Below are 21,111 nucleotides of genomic sequence, written 5' to 3' on the forward strand. Positions count from 1 at the left end.
TCCTCCACAAGGGCTCAAATCTCTCCTCATGCTCACGACCTCTCAGTCTCTGTTTCCTGCTCTGCTGTCTTTGACAGGTTTGAGCCTGTGACTCTTTCCTTTTTAAAGGAGACTGTTGGTCATCTTAAGCCTGCAGGGTCTCCAAATGATGCTGTCCCTCCTCGACTTTTAAAAGAGGTGTTACCTACAGTTGGTCCTTTGGTGCTTGAGCTGGTAAACCATAGTCTGATGTCAGGTGTTGTCCCTAAAGATTTTAAACATGCAGTAGTCAAACCCCTGATTAAAAAACCTGCTCCTGATCCTATGGTTCTTGCAAATTACAGGCCTATCTCCAAACTACCTTTTCTTTCCAAAATTCTTGAAAAGGTAGTTTACAGCCAAATAACGGCCTTCCTGGAAAAGCAAAATGTTTTAGAGGTTTTCCAATCTGGTTTTAAACCCTTTCATAGCACTGAATCAGCCCTTTTAAAAGTTTTTAATGACATATTTTTAGCGACTGATGCTGGGGACTGTGTTGTTCTTGTGCTTTTAGATTTGACAGCTGCGTTTGATACCGTGGATCATGCCATTTTATTCTCTCGTTTGGAGCACTGGGTGGGCATTAGGGGCACAGCACTGGAGTGGTTCAGGTCCTACTTGACGGGGCGAACTTTTTGTGTCAGCCTTGGTGACTATGCGTCGTCCTCCGCTCCCCTCTTGTGTGGTGTCCCACAGGGCTCAGTTCTAGGCCCCCTCCTCTTCTCTTTATATCTGCTTCCTCTTGGTTCTGTACTGAGAAAGCACGGCATTGCTTTCCACTTTTATGCTGATGACTGTCAGATCTATGTCCCTCTAAAGAAAAAAGGCAGATACCTCACACAGCCATTACTTCAGTGTCTCGATGACATTAAGGCTTGGATGTCTGTTAACTTTTTAAAATTCAATGATAAAAAGACAGAGGTGATGGTTTTTGGTAGCCCCACTGAGACCCCCAATGTGTATGTAGATTCCCTGGCACAGTATGTTAAGCCAACTGTCACAAACCTGGGGGTCAAAGTGGACTGTGATCTAAAGTTTGATAATCAAATTAAGGCCGTGGTAAAATCTAGCTTCTTTCACCTCAGGCAGCTGGCAAAAATAAAGCCAATTCTTTCACAGCAGCACTTTGAGACAGTGATCCACACCTTTGTTAGCACTCGGCTGGATTACTGTAATGCACTTTATATTGGGGTCAGAGCATCATATATTAGTCATCTACAGAGGGTGCAAAATGCCGCAGCTCGTCTTTTAACTGGCACTCGAAAGTTTGAGCACATTTCCCCTGTTTTAGCTTCACTTCACTGGCTGCCCATTTCTTTTAGGATTCATTTTAAAATTATTTTATTTACTTTTAAAGCTCTCCATGGCCTAGCTCCATCTTATCTCTCTGAGCTGCTACAGCCTTATACACCCACCCGCTCTCTCAGGTCAGCTGATCAGCTGCTCCCGAAGATACCCAGGACTGGGCGTAAACTTAGAGGAGATCGTGCTTTTGCTGTAGCAGCTCCCAAACGGTGGAACGAGCTTCCTTTAGAGATTAGACAGGCCACTTCTTTATCTGTTTTTAAGTCACTCTTGAAAACCCACCTCTTTACCCTGGCCTTTGACACCACGTGAGATGTTGGTTTTTTATTTTTAATTTTAGTTGTTTTTAGGTGATTCGATGCTGTTTTATCTTGTTTTTGCTTTAACATAGGGCTGTTTTAATTTTATGTCTTATGTGTTTTATTTATTTAATTTGCTGTTTTTTGTTATTCTATTGTTTTAACTTATTTTCTGTACAGCACTTTGTTCCTGTGCTGGGTATTTTAAAGTGCTTTATAAATAAAATTGGATTGGATTGGATCTGATGGCAAATGATGTTAGGTCTGCTTTCACACACATTGCAGTTTGTAATAATAAACAGTGGTCAGAGATTTCCATCAAAACCACATTGATTTCCCTTCAGGCTCCTTTGAACTGCCTCACTGTTTTAAGAGGCAAACGTGCGTGAAGCCTGAGCTTACACTGATTTTGGATGGGACGAGACTCTCCCTGCTCAGGGCTGCAGTTTTTTGAGCCACTAGTTTTTGCTGCTCTTGGCAGAATGCGAGTTATTGCTGCAAACTGACTGCATCATAATATATAAATTATAGCACAGTAGATCCTGCCCTTTAGCCTATAAAATCAAATGCATGTTATTTTAAGATAAGATACCTTTATTAATCCCACAGGTGGGAATTTTTGTTAATATTTAAATATTATATGTAAATGTCCTAATTACTTATTTAACTGCTTTGATCTAGTGGAATGTCTTCCTTCCTCCTTGTTTAGGATTTCTGTGACTGCAGTAAAATTCCCTCCATCCATCACTTACCCCACGAGACCTGAGGTAAAAATTAATTTATGATAATCACACAATTCTCACTAATTGAACTGAATGCCAATATGCATTTATAATGAGCATTTACATGATCTGCACAACTTTGTTTATTATGTTGTTGTTTTCATGAATGACCGGAGGGTCTGTCCCAGTGAATCATGGGACAGCATTTTCTCCTCTCTATTAAGAAAATATGGCCCAGTGTATGCTGTTCCAACAGAGCTGATATAGGAAGCACCAAAGCTCCTTTCCTCAGTATTTGGGGAATTGGAGCATCTCTTATTATGGCGACTACACTACCTCTGGTCATCACTCTAATTTAGGAACATTTCTAATCAAAGTGGATCATTGGGACTCGTGGCGTTACTGTCACGGCTGGCGGGGTGAGCCGTGTGGTGTAGGAGGAAAAGGACCCAAAATGCAGGCAGTTGACTGGTGATGAGAGTGATGTTTTATTTACAGAAGTGGAGCAACTTGAACAGGCAGTGAGAAAAGACGAATGACTGAAAACCTAGACTGGGAAAACTAAATGACAAACCTGAGCATGAACCGGGGAGCGGGTAATGCAGCGAGCCGTTGTTACACCGAGAACCACAGACGATCCGACGATGAACAGAAGCCAACACACACTATAAATACACACTAGGTAATGAGGAGATGACATGCAGGAGTGGACACAGCTGACACTAATGGACATGATGAGAAGCAGACATACAAAGTAAAACCGGAAACACACAGACTGTTTTACAACAAAACGCAGGGACCTGAACGGAGCACAGAGGGGAGACACAGGTAGGGATAATAGACACGACAACCAACCCAAAGAATTAATACCAAACACAAGATGAACCCAAAAAGAAACACAAAACGCATTTTTTTTCTTTTTTTTGGGGGGGGGTACAAATGACTGAAAGATTAATAGGCTCTGTTTTGAGTTTTGTTCAAAAAAGAATGACTTCATATAAGGAAAAATAAATATCACATGTGCAGGACACCTTAAACTAGTTTTTTAATTAAGCAGCGAGGCAGAACAAAGTCGGGGCTGTATCAAGACACGAGGACTAAACCCCAATTCAACCAGACCCAGAACTGATCCGGAATTAAAACAGGACTACTGAGGACTTAACCAAGACAGAACCAGAATCAGAACTAGATGATAGTAGCACTAAAAATCATCATAGACCTGCACTACACTTATTTTTTAATTCTACCAAAGTCCAATATTTAGATTGAGAAAAGTTTATATAATTATTTATCCTTGTTGTGCAAACAAGCTGCATAACTTAATAAATATAGAATTTGAAAAATAGCAAACCTAAAAAGAAACACGAGATACATGAGGACCTGTGATACGGTGATACTTTTGGTAAACAACCATTTGACTAACATGTGTGTCTCACCTGCTCTTGTTCATCTGTTCTGTCCTCATTCTCTCTCTCTCTCTTTGTGCTGACAATCATCAAATATACAGTTGAAACCAGATATTTACTCTTCAGATAAAAACACTTTTTTAATTGTAACATCAAATCAGACAAAATGTTTATTTTTTTTAGATTGATAAATATAAAAAACATATTCGTTAACTTTCTATCTGTATTTCTTAATTGCAAATGTATTCAAACTGAGCCACACTTATGGAGCTCCACAGTTCTGTTCCTGGTGTTTTGGTTGACATCGCTTGATGTTCCCATGTCACAGAAACAGACTCTGTGTTTTGCCTTATGTGCATCCACAGCTGTGCCACCAGTTTACTCACATGGACTCTACGAACCTACTAACCTACCTGTTCAAGATTAGGCTGTGGCTGCTTTAAGTGTGGGGACACAATTTCCACCATGGTTTCTAAGCACTGATCCAGACAGTTCAAGTTTCCCGTGTTTCTAAAATTAAGGGACTAAGCGTGTAAATGTAAAAAAGTAATAAAAATATAATGTAAAGCAGTAAAAGGAGTTAGTAGCTTTTTCTCAGCTTTCTTGCCAGCCCGTTCTCACTCCCGAGGCGTAACATGCCGACGTTTTGTCACATCCCGCGGCGTTCCTGAGGAACGTGAAAGGAGACCTTCGGTCCTTCTTATGGTACGCAGAGGGTTATGAAATCCAGTGCAATGACGCTCCCGTGGTAATAGATGTCATTGGTGGGAAACTCCAGAATACTACTGGCTGTAATACAGGTACCTGTCAGTGTATCTTTACACTACAATTACATGTGGTTTGATTTTTCTTCCAGTGTTTCTGTTCTGACAGCATGAAGTGCACGTGGCCACTTTCCTCTCTGTTGCTGCTGCTCTTAGAGGTGAACAGTGCTTCTCTGCAGGAGACCAACAGGCCTAATTTTGTCCTGATAATGGTGGATGACCTAGGAATTGGAGACCTCGGCTGTTATGGCAATAACTCACTGAGGTAAGAACATGTTGCTTCTCACTGACGCTGGTGAAGCTTAAGTGTAATTTGGCTACTGGTTCTTAGAGACGTGATTGGCAGAAATGGGGGGAACTTGTAATTCTTCAAGCTGCTACTCCCAGAACTCTTTCATTTGACCTCCTGTTATTGTAGGCAGTTTTGTTCCCATACTGGAGTGAATATCTTTGATTGTGGCTCTGTTGATTGTTCACTGTTCAACTGTTCACAGTTGTCTGGGGGGGGGGGGTAGACTACTGAATCTGTAGATAAACAGGACAGCAGGCTGCAGAGAGGGTAGAAGAGCACAACATGTTCCTGTGATATTTTGGATATACACTACAGCAAGCCCAGTAGAAGAGAGAGGACTCATAAAAGACTGGCAAATATAACCAGAAACTAACTAATTCAAAGAATATTCAAAAACACTGGACCCACAGACCCAGGACCATGACAGGAGATATTATCATTTGGGATTACTTCACTGTATTGGATACTGTGCAAACAACATAAATTCAGCATTTATTGCTTTATTTAATGCTACATTTAGCATTTATTATACTAAAGTGACGCTACCCAAGAATATCCGCTAATATGAAGCCTATGTGAGCTAAGTACAAAAATCAAGGGAACTTTTTTAAAAGATATTTTTAGATCAATCTCAAACTACCTCTGACTCAATGTACTGCTCTAAAATTCTCCTTTGACTTAATTGGGGCCGACTAATTGAGAATAAAGATTTCTTTGTCTGTTCATTTGTTTCTTGTCCTGTTTCCTGTTGTGGCCTCTGTGTGAAGAGCCTTTCGTCGAGCTTGGTTTTACTCAAGGTCTCTTCCTGTCGAGTTCTGCCCATTGGGGAGTTTTGGCTTGTAGGGGCAATATTATTATAGATGACTGCTGTCGAGCAGTTATTATTGCATCCAAGTGCAATAATAAAAATACATACATACCATTTTATATTTGTTGAATGAGATTTTATTCCTGTGCTCTTGTTTCCATGCAGTAAGTTTTATTTGTCGAGGTTCTCTTTCTGATATTTCTTTCTCTATCTCGCTACAGTAAAGGTGAGTGGAATTTTAATAGAGCTTTAATTCTGCAAAGACGTCGGTGCTTTCAAATATTTACGTTCATCTCCAGTGTTTTTGAGTAGATTCAGAATGATCACAGCGGCGTGTCCCGGTTAGTTTTGTTTACTGATTTTTATCTAAGTCATAGTTTTTCTTTGATAAGACCTTTTTTATGAAACAGGGACACTGATTTTGTAAAATAACAGTAAAGTGGTGATTTGTGATTGATTGGAAAATTTGGGCATTAAGAACTGAGTAAGAGATTCTTGGGCAACAGCTGGAGATAAGTTGCTTTAACTTTATTTCAGGCATTGACAAGTCTGACATATTCTGCTTTGATGAGAAACCTGTTCTGTAATTGCTGATGATGTGATTTGCAGGACCCCCAATATTGACCAGCTGGCAAAGGAAGGGGTGAAGCTGACCCACCACATTGCTGCAGCCAGCCTCTGCACTCCCAGCAGGGCAGCGTTTCTCACCGGACGATACCCAGTGCGATCAGGCCAGTTAAAAGCTGCACACAGAAACAAGCTTCCCTGACAGGAGCAGTGCTCAATGTTGGCCTGGTGGAGAAGTTTCCAGAATACAGGAGCGTTAAACACAGCCACCTTTAACAGAGGCCATTCATTTAGTGAATTATTTAAGATCGCTTTGAGCCCAATTACAATAAAACTGTCTATAAAACTCTTTATGCACATTGTTGTGAATTGAGTCATTTTTTTTATGCATGCTAAAGTCACACGTTTGTTTTTGTTTTTCTTTCTTTCCAGGTATCGCTGGTTATAGCAGACCAGGTGTCTTTTTATTTAATGCAGCATCTGGAGGTCTCCCCAGCCAGGAGATTACGTTTGCCAAGGTTGTCAAACAACAAGGCTACGAGACTGCTCTCATAGGTATGATGCATGAATCTTATGTGTCTTATTAGCAAAAACAACAAAAAGCTTGTCATTTCAGACCCTTACACATCTGTTAGGAATGAATATGAATATGTGGAAACGCTGAAAAAGCATTATGTCACCAAGAAACATGTTTAGAAGCTGACATTATAAGTGCTGTACTTTGGTGTGATTTGTCTGATGTAGAGTCTAAGCTGGTGACTCTGTGAACTTACCCGTGCAGTTGTTTTAGACACAGCGTGAAAGAAATGAGCAACGTATACCGTGGATAGCCATTTCATTGGCAGACTCCCAGTGTCATTGGGAGTCTAACCATTGGTACACTGGTCACACTGCAGTGCAGTCCTGGTTACCTTCGACTTAGTGATTTGGAAGAAGGTTTCTAACATCTGCAGTTTAGATTGTGTTGCTGATATGACTTAATGATAACAATTATGTTGCTGTATTTGTAGACAGGTCTTAGTACAGAGACTTGATTTTTCCATCCTTCCCTGTGAATCAGATTTTTGTGTATTATTAGTTTAAATTCTGTTTGTGTGTGTATAGAGCTTGAGATCGTGACAGCACAGTGCATTTACAGGTACAAGCCAGTGCATTTTTTATTCCCTCTGGTGTAAAGTCTCTGCCAAATCAAACATGTCAATCATTAAGAGTAAGATTTCCACACTGTGGGGGGCCCAGGTTAATGATAACTGCCTTTGGTGCTGTTGGCCAACAGTGTGCTGATGGAAGGAGACCAAGTGGAAGAGAAGCAAAGCCAGGAGCACGGCAGCTTGATTCACACTTTCTACATGGAATATAATAATAATAATGGATTGATATAGCGCTTTTCAAGGCACCCAAAGCGCTTTACAATGCCACTATTCAGTCACTCTCACATTCACACACTGGTGGACGCAGCTACAGTTGTAGCCACAGCTGCCCTGGGGCAGACTGACAGAGGCGAGGCTGCCATATTGCGCCATCGGCCCCTCTGGCCAACACCAGTAGGCAGTAGGTGAAGCGTGTTGCCCAAGGACACAACGACCAGGACAGAGAGGCTGGGGATCGAACCGGCGACCTTCCGGTTAAGGATGCGCTTCCCAACCCCCTGAGCCACGGTGAAAGAAATAGTGTCGTGGTAATCTTTACTTTTATGTGAATAGTGTTTTGCAGGTGAAGAGAGGGTCAGACAAGATCATGAGTCTGAAGCTAGAAATCAAAAGGATGACGTTGAATGTTGCCAGCATGGTAACTGAAGCAGAATTTAATGGACATGTGTGGCGTCTTCTTTTTGAGGTCTTTACCTTACAATATAAAGCACCTTGAAGCAACTGTTGTGATTTTGTGCTATATAAATAAAAGTGAATTGAATTGAAGGAGAGAAATGGACCGATGGTGTGGATTTTGCAAATAGGATGGAATGGCTGAATGCGGAAGTGCAGAGGTTAAGAAAGGAGGAAGTGAGGGCAGCTATGAAGGTGTATGAAGAGTGAAAAGGTGGTTGGTTGGAGATGTGTAGGAGACAGGGCAGTGGACCTTTGACTGTTTAACAGTCACAGAGAGTGAGAAGATGCCTGAGGAATGGAGAGTTTTGCAGAACAAGGGTGGTGTGCACAGATGTATGAGCCATACCATGAAGTACACTATGGGAAAGACTGGTTGAAGCCAGGTTAAGGAGAGAGGTGGTGAATGCCCCAGATCCCCTAGGCTCTGTCTTGAGGTATCCTGAGGTAGATGCTGAACCCTGAGTTGACCCCAGTGCCTGTGAGTGTGTGAACACGCGGGTAAAAGTGCTTAGGCACAGAAAAAGCTGGTGTATGAATGCAGACAGCAGGAAGGTGCTATGTAAGCGCCAGTCTATTAAGTACAGCTTTAAATGTTATGTCAGACAAGTTGAATAAAGAGGTCTTTGGCCGAGTGTCTCGTGTGCTCATCACAGACAGTTTTGAGCGTTATTAGCAGCTCACACTGATGTCAATATTTATACCCGTAACCGTAGTGAGATTTGTTTGTTATAGGAAGTGTACAGTTTACTCTTTTATTGTGGCTTCGAGCTTAATCGTGTTTCTACTTTCTGAGTTTTTGTTTCTTCTTCTTGTCTGCAGGAAAATGGCACCTGGGCCTGAACTGTGAGAGCCGTGACGATCACTGCCACCACCCTAACAACCACGGCTTCAATTATTTCTTCGGTATCCCTCTGACTAACCTGAAGGACTGCCAGCCTGGACATGGCACCATTTTCCACTTCCATAAAAATTTGCCATACAGAACAATGGGCATCGTTTTGCTCACTGCAGTTGTGCTGCACTACAGAGGGGTCATCGGCAGAAGGTTGATCCTGAGCTTGATGTTTCTGTTGCTTTTGGTCACTGGTTTGCCAGTAGCGTTCAGCATGGCTGTCCCATACTTAAACTGTGTTCTCCTGAGGGACCACAGCATTGTGGAGCAGCCATATAAGTCTGAAAACATGACACAGAGGATGGTCCACGAGGCAGTGGACTTCATAGAGCGGTACGTGAAGCTTTCCTGATTCACCTGGATCTGAAAACTCTTGTTGCAATGTTTCATATTCATTGTTTGTTTCTGCAGAACTTCAAACAGGCCTTTCCTGCTCCTTTTCTCTTTCCTCCAAGTCCACACAGCCATCTTTGCTTCAGCCGCTTTCAGAGGAACGAGCCGCCACGGTATCTACGGGGACGCTGTGCAGGAGGTGGACTGGAGTGTGGGTAGGTCATTCTGTCTGTTTAAAGGAAAAGCTGCTTTTCTATGTCTGTCAGTTCATTCAAATCCAGTAAAAAAAGCCCAGAAGCTTCCGACCTCTCCTCTTTGCCCAGTTCAGTCAAATGACACTAAGAAAGAAAGAGCCTTCAGGAATATTCGTTAAAGTGGGAACAGAAGATAAGTGTGTAGTCATAGCAATTACATCTTGTCACGATCTTATCATGTTAGGAGGGTAGGCTCTGTGAAACCCCCCCAGCTTCACCTGCTGCTGCAGAGGAGAGAAGAACCAGTAAGTGAGGCGAGGTGGAAGATGTGAGGAGATCCACTTAAAACCTTGTGGATGGAGAACTGATCTCACTGTGCTTTGTAGTCAAAATAGGAAATATTGTTTATACATTTCTCGTCAAATCATCAGCTCAAATTATTTATCACAAATATATTAGAAAAGATTGAGCTGATTATTTTATAAAACCTGTTAAGACTGTAAATTAGTGCAGCTGTTAGCATTTCATAATATGTTATAACAGCTTTAAATGTACCCATATAGGTTTGCCCCTAATTCAAGTGTTTATCATGACCTGACCTTAGTATACTGCATGTCAGGGAGAAGCCCTAATCAGACAAATCGCTATGAGTCTCACGTGGCGACAGTGGGAAGAAAAACACCTTTTTAAAAGAAAACCTCCAGCAGAGCCAGGCTCAGGAAGCTCAACCATCTGAGCCGACTAGATTGGGGTAAGGATTACTAATAATTAAATGCAATATTGGTGTATAGAGGAGTATAAATAGGAGTGAAGAACTGCATCATCATAACTACTGTACTGACAGGGACTCAAAAGAGAGAGCAGGTTTCTCCTGCTTCCCTTCCCTCCTCACATACAAGGTCTTAAATAATCAGGCCCCATCTTATCTTAATGACCTTGTAGTACCATATCACCCTATTAGAGCACTTCGCTCTCGCTCTGCAGGCCTACTTGTTGTTCCTAGAGTATTTAAAAGTAGAATGGGAGGCAGAGCCTTCAGTTTTCAGGCCCCTCTTCTGTGGAACCAGCTTCCAGTTTGGATTCAGGAGACAGACACTATCTCTACTTTCAAGATTAGGCTTCAAACTTTCCTTTTTGCTAAAGCATATAGTTAGGGCTGGACCAGGTGACCCTGAATCCTCCCTTAGTTATGCTGCAATAGGTGTAGGCTGCCGGGGATTCCCATGATGCTCTGGGAGTTTCTTCTTCAGTCACTATGTGTTAATAGGTCTCTCTGTCATTACAATTATAAGTCATTACTTCTCCATCAGCACTCTCAAAGCCAACAGTTTTTCTCTATATTAGGATCTAAAAATAAAGCCCCTTGAAGTGACAGTTGTTTTGATTTGGCGATGTATAAATAAAGTTGAATTGAATTAAAGTGTCTCTTACACAGTATTCTTTGATGTTTTTGGCGACTGAAAAAACTTAATGTCCAGTAGTAATGATGGACATGATCAATACAATCGCTGTGTCAAGGCTGATGGGCACGCTGGACTCAGGAGATAAAAGTTCAGTGTGTTTGTTTACAGTGAAAGTATATTTGCATAAAGACATAATGCAAATAGTGGAATAGTGCTCCAGGGGTCCGGGGGGAAGAGAACCCACATAAAACCGTCCACCTCAGGGTTCGACCCACCACACACCAAGGAGGGGAATCCAGGGAAATGTACAGAAGAAACACTTAGTGTTCGAGGATGTCGGAGGCACCACAAACACAGAAGGTTTAACTCATTGTGTTGTTGAACGGTCCAGTGAAGAGTGGCCTTGATGAGATGAGGACACAAACACACGTGCACAGATAGAGGAGAGAGGCACAGAAAGAAAGCAGAGCAGCCAGCGAGCACTGATCCCTACTTTGACCAATCTAATATAGAAGATGTATTTTTCCTCCTTCTTTAAGCTGCTCCGTTTAGGGGTCACCACAGTTCATCTGCATCCATCCCGCTCTGTCCCTCTGCCTCTGTCACACCCACTGTCCTGCATGACATCATTGACGACAAACACGAACCTCCTCTGAGGTCTTCCTCTTTTCCTCCTGCCTGGCAGCTTTAACACGTGTTGTTTTACAGTTTCTCTTTCTCGTTCTGTTATTCATACTCAAACGGAAAAATGTTTCCAAATAATTACAGACTGGAGTTTGCACTGTGTGTATTCTCAGGTCAGCTCATGGAGACGCTGGACAGACTCAGCTTGAGAGGAAAAACTCTTGTTTACTTGACTTCAGATCATGGGGCGCATCTGGAGGAAATCTCTGCCAGAGGCGATGTCCACGGGGGATCGAACGGAATATATAAAGGTACACCGAGAAGGAAAACGGAAAACTGTTCTTGGTTGTAATGACCTTTCTGCCTGTATACATCAGCAGGATTTTAACCATTTAGTTAATAATTATAATACATTTTGTTTGTGGGTGCCTTTGAAAAAAAGCAAAGGTCACGTTACAAAGCATAAAAACAAATAGCGAAAGGATAGAAAACAATTAGAGTCAGTGCTTGAAGAGAGGAAGCCAGTTTGGAATAAGGAAGATATTCCTGATATCAAGAGGAAGTTCATTCCAGAGCCGGGGAACAGATCAGCTCTGCTCTGTGGTGAGACGGCCAGAGGGAACAACAAGGTGAGCGATGAACAAAGACCTAAGAAAGGAGCACAGGTAGGGAGGGACCAGGTTGAAGCAATATTTAGCAAGTGACTGTATAATCTACGGGCAGCCAGTGAAGCTGTTGAAGAACAGGCTCTCTGGAGGGCATGTAAAGCTGGGCATGCGCCGTGCTGGATTTTCTTACAACCAAACGACCGATGATCGGGAGCTGGTCGTGAGGTGATTAATCAATCAATCAAAGCCGGTTACTGATCTAATGAGGGGGCAGCCACATTGTGAATGTGGAGTTTCTGGACTTGACAACCAGGGTGGTGCAGATGGCTAAATGTGTTGAAGAGTTAACTTTGCTGAGTGTGTTTATGTCATTTCACTGCTACAGTATTACGTTTTCTTCCCGGTGACAGCTAAAGAAGTAGATTATGTAAACAGAATATAATAGAGTAGCAATATGTCTGTGCAAGCTCCTTTGACAATAATAGAGTAGCATTTGTACGACATGTTTCGAGTCTTACTGAGCGCTAAAGGTGCTTTACAATATATTACAATACGTACCAGTTATAAGCATTTACATTTAAAAGACTGGCTGTGTTAGAAAATGACCTGCAAGCAAACAGAGAAACAAAGAAATATTTAAGTGGTTTAAAGTGAGTTGCTTTTAGAGTCAGTGCACTGGAATAAACTGCAAGCACGCAGGACTCAGATCATTGCCTCTGAGCTTCGTTCGGTTTCCTTCAGGAAAATTCACAAGTAATTATGAGACAATGAAGCTCTGCTGTTGAAGCTCCATATCTAAAAATGTTAGCAATATTATTCTTCATTTGATTCACATTCACTAGTTTGCAGTGAGCAGACCCGTGTCAGGGATTCTGTTGGGACTCAGCAGGTTTGATTCAAAGAGCAGCTTTTTATAAGGCAGCCACTCGCTGCCCTTTCATCTCTGCAGGAGGCGAGTCTTAAGAAGCCAGTTGTGCCTTTAGTTACTAACCCAGCACTGTTTTCACACTGCACATGCTAAGGCAATGCTTAATGTATAGTACTGCATTAAGCTATGCCAGCATAGCGCTCAACAGGAATGCAGTTACGCAGACCACTACAACTGTAATACATTCGATTGGTATGTGCTGTAAACACAATATATTGATTTCCACTGGGATTTCAACTTAATGAAGGAAAACGTAATAGCCTGGAGTGTAAGTCTAGCTCATGTTGGTAAAATAGGTGGTTCTGTGCCGTTATGCTCTCTTGTGTTTCAAATGTTGTTTAAGATTTATGAGCTCCAAGTTCAACATGATCAGCTCATTTGTAATCGTGATGCAGAGCACCGCAGACACACCGGCAGAGCAAATGTAGACAATGACAGTACCACCTGTGCAGACGGCTCAGTGGGGATTTGGTGCAGTGCTATCATTTAGGCTTAATTGGTAGCCGGATGAGAATTATTTTCATGACTTCTTGTTCTTTTTTTTCTTTTACCGAGCAGCAGGGAAGTCCACGAATTGGGAGGGAGGAATCAGGGTCCCTGGAATTTTACGTTGGCCTGGGAAAATCCCTGGTGGCAGACAGATAGATGAGCCCACCAGCCACATGGACCTGTTTCCTACTGTGGTGCAGCTGAGTGGAGCTTCAGTCCCAGAGGACAGGTGAGGCTGCACAGCGGTGAGACTGTGCTCCTTCCTTATGTCAGCCTGAAATCTAGGTCACATTTAAAGAAAGGAGAGGCAGTGAGAGCGATTCACAGTGAGGGGAATCCTGGATGTGAGCAGAGGAAACATGTTTTCTAATGAAGAGTGGGGTGTTAAGGTAATCCAGAGGCTTTGATCAGTTGCAGCCACCATTGTAATTCATGTTCACTTTCTTTCTGCAGGGAGATAGATGGTCATGACCTCATGGATTTGCTACAGGGGAGAGCTGGACGTTCCAAGCATGAATTTCTCTTTCACTACTGTAATGCCAACTTGAACGCTGTCAGATGGCATCCCCAAAACAGTAAGTGTGCAACAGAGAAAGATGAAGCCGTATTGATAACCTCTACCGTTTGTTGACAAGTGCAAACACACTTTGCACCAGGTCAGGCAGCATTTTTAACCTAACCTGCAGGGTCAGGTTCAGTCTGTCCAAGTGACACAGCATGTCGACCAGAGAGACCAGATCCATAATTCACTTGAGGTCCGAGAGCTCGAGATAGTCCTTCTCTACCATTAACAGTTTCATGGGCGACTGTGGCTCAGGGGGTTGAGAAGCGTATCTGTCGCCGGTTCGATCCCCGGGCTCTCTGTCCTGGTCGTTGTGTCCTTGGGCAAGACACTTTACCCTACCGCCTACTGGTGTTGGCCAGAGGGGCCGATGGCGCGATATGGCAGCCTCGCTTCTGTCACCAGGGCAGCTGTGGCTACAACTGTAGCTGCCTCCACCAGTGTGAGAATGTGAGAGTGACTGAATAGTGGTATTGTAAAGCGCTTTGGGTGCCTTGAAAAGCGCTATATAAATCCACTCCATTATTATTATTATTATGGCATCCAAAAGCTCAAAGAAGCGAGAGAGTGCCTGGGTTTATCACAGCCACCTCTCAGTGCAGTGCAGCAGCAGGTCACCTGGAAGCCTCGGGTCCAGCTCAGCGATGAGATTCTTGAATTGCATGTGGTTAAGTGCATGTGTGTGGATGCAGTTGATGATTTCCATCACAGGCTTCATGACGTTGTCTAAATTCAGTGATTTAGACGCGAGTTGCTCCCTGTGGATGATGCAGTGGAACCAAACGTGAAGCATGGGGAGGGCACAGAAACAGAAACTCCAAGCTTTGTTTGCAATAATCAAGTATAAATCAAACACAAAACACAGGGTCACACCCATCATGACACTCGCACCTACTGGGAAACTTTGCGGTATTTCCATCTCACGCACATTTGCATTTGATGAAAATACAGTGTTAAACTCAAACGAACGCGAACACGCAGATTAAAAAAACCACAAACTTCAATATAAGAGCTGCATGAAACCAGGCAAAGAGCTGCATGCGGCTCAGGAGCTGCGGGTTGGCCACTTCTGAAATAGATTAATAAACTACTAAAATGTAACATACCAAACTAAAGGACAAAGATCACTTTGTACCAGACAGATACAAACTCTGCTATTTGAGGCCATATTTCTGGTGCTATTTGAAGTCAACATACAAAGATGAAAAGAGGCTGGCTTCCTCAAGAGAACAATCATCCAAAGCAGACTTAAATATTTGTAACAGTCCCCTGGCCTGAATATCAGAGAAGGTCTCAGGGGAGATCTGACACCGCAAGACAGTCTGAAAAGATCTCTCAGCTGAACTTTCACAGATTCCACAGTTACTTATGTAGTTTTTACAAGTTAATAAAATACAGAATGGAGTTCATTAACAGCAATGGTCTCATTTGAAAACCTGAGCATGCTGCTGCATTTCTATTTATGGTCACTTTTAAAGAATAGAATAGAATAGAATTCAACTTTATTGTCATTGCACATGCACAGGTACAGGGCAACGAAATGCAGTTTGCATCCATCCAGAAGTGCTTGAGACACTGAGCCTCGCGTTGTTCACGCGCCGCCATCTTTAGACAGCAGTTTGGCCAAAGTGCCCGACCACTGCTGATCTGTATCACACTGAAACATATACTATATTACTACACATTATAGAGTTTATGGATAATAAGTATACCATGGCTCCATACCCGTGTTTGGAGTTAAAATTTAAAAAGTGAAAGCATGAAACCAGCAGGTGATGTGAGCCGTCACATGGACCAAATGATACAAGTGCATGGATGAAAACAACTTCAGACGTTTCCTGCAGATTTCTCACACTCAGCTCAGGCTGAGGCCGTCCGAGCTTCTAGAAGGCTCTTTAAGCCTTCTGCAGGAAATGTTTGACCAGAGCTTTCAACAAATGAGGAAACTGACCAACTACAATCCCAGGTGTATTGTAGCAACTGCTCATTTAGCTGAACTAGATCCAGGGGCAGCACCGTGGTGCAGTTGTTAGCGATATGACAAAAATCTCATATCAGATAGAAGACATTTATCGTCCTGACAACGATATAAATCACAAAAATGTAACATTTTCTGTAAATTCTGTGAATCTCGGGCAGCTCGACTTGCGTTTAGTGTTTCCAGCTGCGCGTCATGTACCTGGAGTCGAGTGTTTTAACCGATGCATGAAACGATACATTTTTAGACATAAGCTGTAACGGCGCCGTTTTCTCTCAAACTTTGAGTCTAAGCTTTATTTTTTAGCACCTGACGGCTCTTTTTTTGCTTCTCATCCGTAAACTCTCTGCATGCTCTTTCACGTGATTCAGTTTATTTAGAAAAGTCTCAAAAGGATCTTGAACTTTATTGTGAAAGGTTTATGTGGAAAACAAACAAGCGGACAGCGGAGCCACGATGAAAAACAATGAAAAATATTGCTGTAAACAGTTTATTTTGCGACACCACGAAACAAACGACAGCGTAAAATGAAACGATGGACGCTTTTATATCGTCATCGATATATATGGTTATATCGAACAGCTAGTTGTTAGCACTGTGTGCAGAGTGTGAGGTTAACTGATTATTCTAAATTGTGAATAGGTGTGATTGTGAGTGTGAACGGCTGTCTGCCTGTAAGTGTTAGCTCTGCGACCGAGTGGCGGCCTGTGCAGGGTGTAATTTTGTAATGTACCATACCAGGTCATGAAAAAAGGCAAATGGAAAATGTGTTTCTCTTTGATATTATTTGACAAAACATACATTACACACTTTACAAAAGGTTGATTCTGTTCATCAACCTTTTGATAACATGTGGCTGCTGCAGAGATCCAGTAGGCTGCTCATCTACAGTTAGGTCCATAACTTGTTGGACAAAGACATCATTTTTTTGTAGTTTTCAAACCATATGTGACTGAAGTATTTCAGCTTTCATTTAAGGGGTTTTACAAACATGCATTAACTGAATTACAGCCACTTTCATGCAGAGATCTAAAATGAATTAGGTAGTTCAATGACAAGCAGTTTCATGACCATGCGAGGTTATTCCCTCATCAAATGTATCAGATGTACAGTGCTGTGCATTTGCCACATCCTGTTTCAGATCATCAAACAAATTTTATATTAGACAAAGACAAAGTAAATACAAAATGCAGTTTCCAAATGATGATTTAGGAGAAAGAAACTAAACCTACGTGGCCATAGCTATTCAAGTAATCCCCCCCTCATGTCGAATCAGCAACTGACTGTGATGAATCCATTTTTATGGAAAGCTGAGTTTAACTGGATACTGTGTGACCTGATGAATCAAGGAGGATAAAAGATCTCAAAAAGTTACACATCATGACACAAAATACACTCTAGAACAGATAAGAACCAAAGTCATTAACATGTATGAGTCTGGAAAACATGACTTTGCAAAGCTATTTTTAACACTTTGGGACAGCAGCAGTAAGGCAGAGAGGGGCGTCCATGGAGAAAATATTGAATTAACAGTTTATAGCTTCTTGCTGTAATTTTAAATAAGAGGCCCAAACACGATGAAGCTAATGTTAGCTTTATTAGGGCGAGCTGTGACGTGCACAGGGCTGTACTCTGCTCAGATTCAGACAAATGCTGCAGAAACCTGATCGAAATCTTGCAGAGCAGCTTTTCAGTTGATAACCAGAAGGATCCACAAACTGAAGGTGGATGCAGTAAATGCCTGACGGAGCGTCTCTCAGGAAGAAAAGCTGCATTTGTTGATGTCCATGGGTTTTAGACTCCAGCTGGTCATTTTCTACAACAGATTTTCATCCAAGCATTAAAATAAAATTGTTAGTTTGTTGAATTAATGCATCTGAAAATGTATAAATGTTGTGCTTCCTGTGGTTTGTAAAAGTCTTACATTTAAGGCTGAAAGTCTGCACTTCAGCACCCTGCTTCATGGAGGGAAAGTGGCACTGAGTGCTTTCATTTATCGTTCTCAGGTAGCTCGGTGTGGAAAGCTTTTTACTTCACTCCAAACTTCTACCCAGAAAACAAGACGGGGTGTTTCCATACACATATCTGCTTTTGCACGCCGGAGTACGTTACCTTCCACGATCCTCCTCTGCTCTTCGATCTCTCAAAGGACCCATCAGAGAGCACACCGCTGACCCCAGACACTGAGCCTGCCTTTCACTCTGTCCTGGCCACAATGAAGGAAGCTGTGAAGATGCATCGGCGCTCACTGAAGCCAGTGGAGAACCAGTTAAGTCACGCGAACCTGATGTGGAAGCCCTGGCTGCAGCCCTGCTGCTCCACAGTCATGCAGCTCTGTCAGTGCCAGCTGTACCAGTAAGCTTCTGTGGAGGCGGCACTGGAAGATCCTTGCTGCTGTTTAGAGTCACACTAATCTGAATATGGACACTTCATATGAACTTCTCAAATCCACGATTAAACCTTTGTTTTGTCCAGGCGCAGTCATCTGTTGCACTGATTTTATGTCACTCGATGTAGTAACACAAGCTTCATATTTAGAAATCTAGTCAGCACACAGGTGGCAATTATAAAATACAATAGACTGGATAACAACAAAGCTGAGCGACTAACACAGTAAAGTTGTCAGCTGTCAAATCAGAAAATATATTATGAGACTTAGACCTCAATACAAGTTCAGAGAATCGTCTTATACAAGTCTAAGAGATACAGTACGAGCTGCAAAGGGGGGGGGTCATGAATGATTAACAAATGTTGTGATACCCACGATCTGATACTGATTTTCTGATTTTGTTGAGGCAGCTGAGGTAAAGAAAATCAGGCTTGGTTGAACTAGTTTCCAGAGAATATGGTGACCATCTGTGAGCTGAGCAACAGTTTGGACTGTAAACACAACGTCAGCTAGATTTCAAAAGTGTAGTGTGGTCTGACATGTTTGTATACAGTTCAATTCAGTTTTATTTATACAGCACCAAATCACAACAACATTTGCCTCAAGACGCTTTATACTGTAAGGTCGACCCTACAATAACACAAACGAAACAGAACAAAACCCCAACAATCAGATGACCCCCTATGAGCAGCACTTTGGTGACAGTGAGAAGGAAAAACTCCCTTTTTACAGGAAGAAAGAACCAGGCTCAGGGAGGGGCGGGGCCATCTGCTGTGATTGGTTGGGGTGAGAGAAGGAAGACAGGATAAAGACATGCTGTGGAAGAGAGACAGAGGTTAATAATAACTAATAATTGAATGCAGAGTATGAACATGATGTCAACTGTGACTGAAGTAGAAACTCCCAGTGCATCATGGGAATCCCCCGGCAGCCTACGTCTATTGCAGCATAACTAAGGGAGGATTCAGGGTCACCTGGTCCAGCCCTAACTATATGCTTTAGCAAAAAGGAAAGTTTGAAGCCTAATCTTGAAAGTAGAGATAGTGTCTGTCTCCTGAATCCAAACTGGAAGCTGGTTCCACAGAAGAGGGGCCTGAAAACTGAAGGCTCTGCCTCCCATTCTACTTTTAAATACTCTAGGAACAACAAGTAAGCCTGCAGAGCGAGAGCGAAGTGCTCTGATAGGGTGATATGGTACTACAAGGTCATTAAGATAAGATGGGGCCTGATTATTTAAGACCTTGTATGTGAGGAGCAGGATTTTGAATTCTGGATTTAACAGGAAGCCAAAACAGGAGAAAATCTGCTCTCTCTTTCTAGTCCCTGTCAGGACTCTTGCTGCAGCATTTTGGATCAGCTGAAGGCTTTTCAGGGAGTTTTTAGGACTTCCTGATAATAATGAATTACAGTCGTCCAGCCTGGAAGTAATAAATGCATGAACTAGTTTTTCAGCGTCACTCTGAGACAGGATATTTCTAACTTTAGAGATGTTGCACAAATGGAAGAAAGCAGTCTTACATATTTGTTTAATATGTGCGTTGAAGGACATGTCCTGGTCAAAAATGACTCCAAGGTTCCTCATAGTGTTACTGGAGGCCAAGGTAATGCCATCCAGAGTAAGAATCTGCTTAGATACCATATTTCTAGGCTTTTCAGGGCCGAGTACAATAACCTCAGTTTGATCTGAATGAAGAAGCAGAAAGTTAGCGGCCATCCAGGTCTTTATGTCTTTAAGACATTCCTGCAGTTTAACTCATTGGTGTGTGTTATCTGGCTTCATGGACAGATAGAGCTGGGTGTCATCTGCATAGCAGTGTAAATGTATGCTATGTCTTCTAATGATGCTGCCTAAGGGAAGCATGTATAATGTAAACAGAATTGGTCCTAGCACTGAACCCTGTGGAACTCCATAATTAACCTCAGTGTGTAAAGAGGACTCTCCATTTACATGCACAAACTGGAGTCTATTAGATAGATATGATACAAACCACTGCAGTGCAGTACCTGTAATACCTACAGCATGTTCTAATCGCTCTAATAGGATATTATGGTCGACAGTATCGAACGCTGCACTGAGGTCTAGCAGGACAAGCACAGAGATGAGTCCACTGTCAGAGGCCATAAGAAGATCATTTGTAACCTTCACTAAAGCTGTTTCTGTGCTGTGATGAGCTCTGAAACCTGACTGAAACTCTTCAAATAAACCTCTGCAGATGATCTGTTAGCTGTTTGACAACTACTCTTTCAAGGATGTTTGATATAAAGGAAGGTTGGAGATTGGCCTATAATTAGCTAAGACTGCTGGGTCTAGAGATGCTTTTTGAGTAAAGGTTTAACTACAGCTAGCTTGAAGGCCTGTGGTACATAGCTGATTATTAGAGATAGGTTGATCATATTTAAGATCGAAGAATTAATTAATGGCAGGACTTCTTTGAGCAGTTTTGTAGGAATGGGGTCTAAAAGACATGTTGATGGTTTGGAGGAAGTAATTATTGAAGTTAACTCAGAAAGATCAATTGGAGAAAAAGAGTCTAACTTAACATCAATGGTACTAAGAGTAGCTGTAGATAATATTACATCTGTGGGATGATTATTGGTAATTTTTTCTCTAATGATAAAAATGTTATTTGTGAAGAAGTTCATGAAGTCATTACTAGTTAACGTTAAAGGGATGGTTGGCTCAAAAGAGCTCTGACTGTTTGTC

At 42.2% G+C, this 21,111-nt stretch overlaps 1 protein-coding gene across 2 annotated transcripts; it reads left to right on the top strand.

Annotated features, from left to right (window-relative positions):
- Positions 1–2,319: 2,319 nt before the first annotated feature.
- On the top strand, positions 2,320–18,498 carry sts (steroid sulfatase (microsomal), isozyme S). 2 transcript variants are annotated; one of them, XM_026159368.1, is made up of 10 exons: positions 2,320–2,389; positions 4,607–4,779; positions 6,224–6,345; positions 6,614–6,736; positions 8,827–9,232; positions 9,311–9,447; positions 11,627–11,764; positions 13,548–13,707; positions 13,932–14,053; positions 18,025–18,498. In XM_026159368.1, the coding sequence occupies exons 2-10, from the start codon at positions 4,625–4,627 to the stop codon at positions 18,375–18,377; spliced, it is 1,716 nt and encodes a 571-aa protein (XP_026015153.1). In that variant the 5' UTR covers positions 2,320–2,389; positions 4,607–4,624; the 3' UTR covers positions 18,378–18,498. The 2 variants fall into 2 exon arrangements, with proteins under 2 accessions (XP_026015153.1, XP_026015152.1); XM_026159367.1 differs by lacking the exon at positions 2,320–2,389 and adding an exon at positions 3,056–3,172.
- The last annotated feature ends 2,613 nt before the right edge of the window (positions 18,499–21,111 follow it).

Source organism: Astatotilapia calliptera, chromosome 23 (genome assembly GCF_900246225.1).
Source record: "Astatotilapia calliptera chromosome 23, fAstCal1.2, whole genome shotgun sequence".
Taxonomy (NCBI): domain Eukaryota; kingdom Metazoa; phylum Chordata; class Actinopteri; order Cichliformes; family Cichlidae; genus Astatotilapia; species Astatotilapia calliptera.

Bases quoted from the DNA above. Each gene is read 5' to 3' on its own strand.
- sts (XM_026159368.1), top strand. From the start codon at position 4,625: ATGAAGTGCACGTGGCCACTTTCCTCTCTGTTGCTGCTGCTCTTAGAG. The intron at 4,780-6,223 runs GTAAGAACATGT...TGTGATTTGCAG, and splicing joins TATGGCAATAACTCACTGAG to GACCCCCAATATTGACCAGC. The intron at 6,346-6,613 runs GCCAGTTAAAAG...CTTTCTTTCCAG, and splicing joins ACGATACCCAGTGCGATCAG to GTATCGCTGGTTATAGCAGA.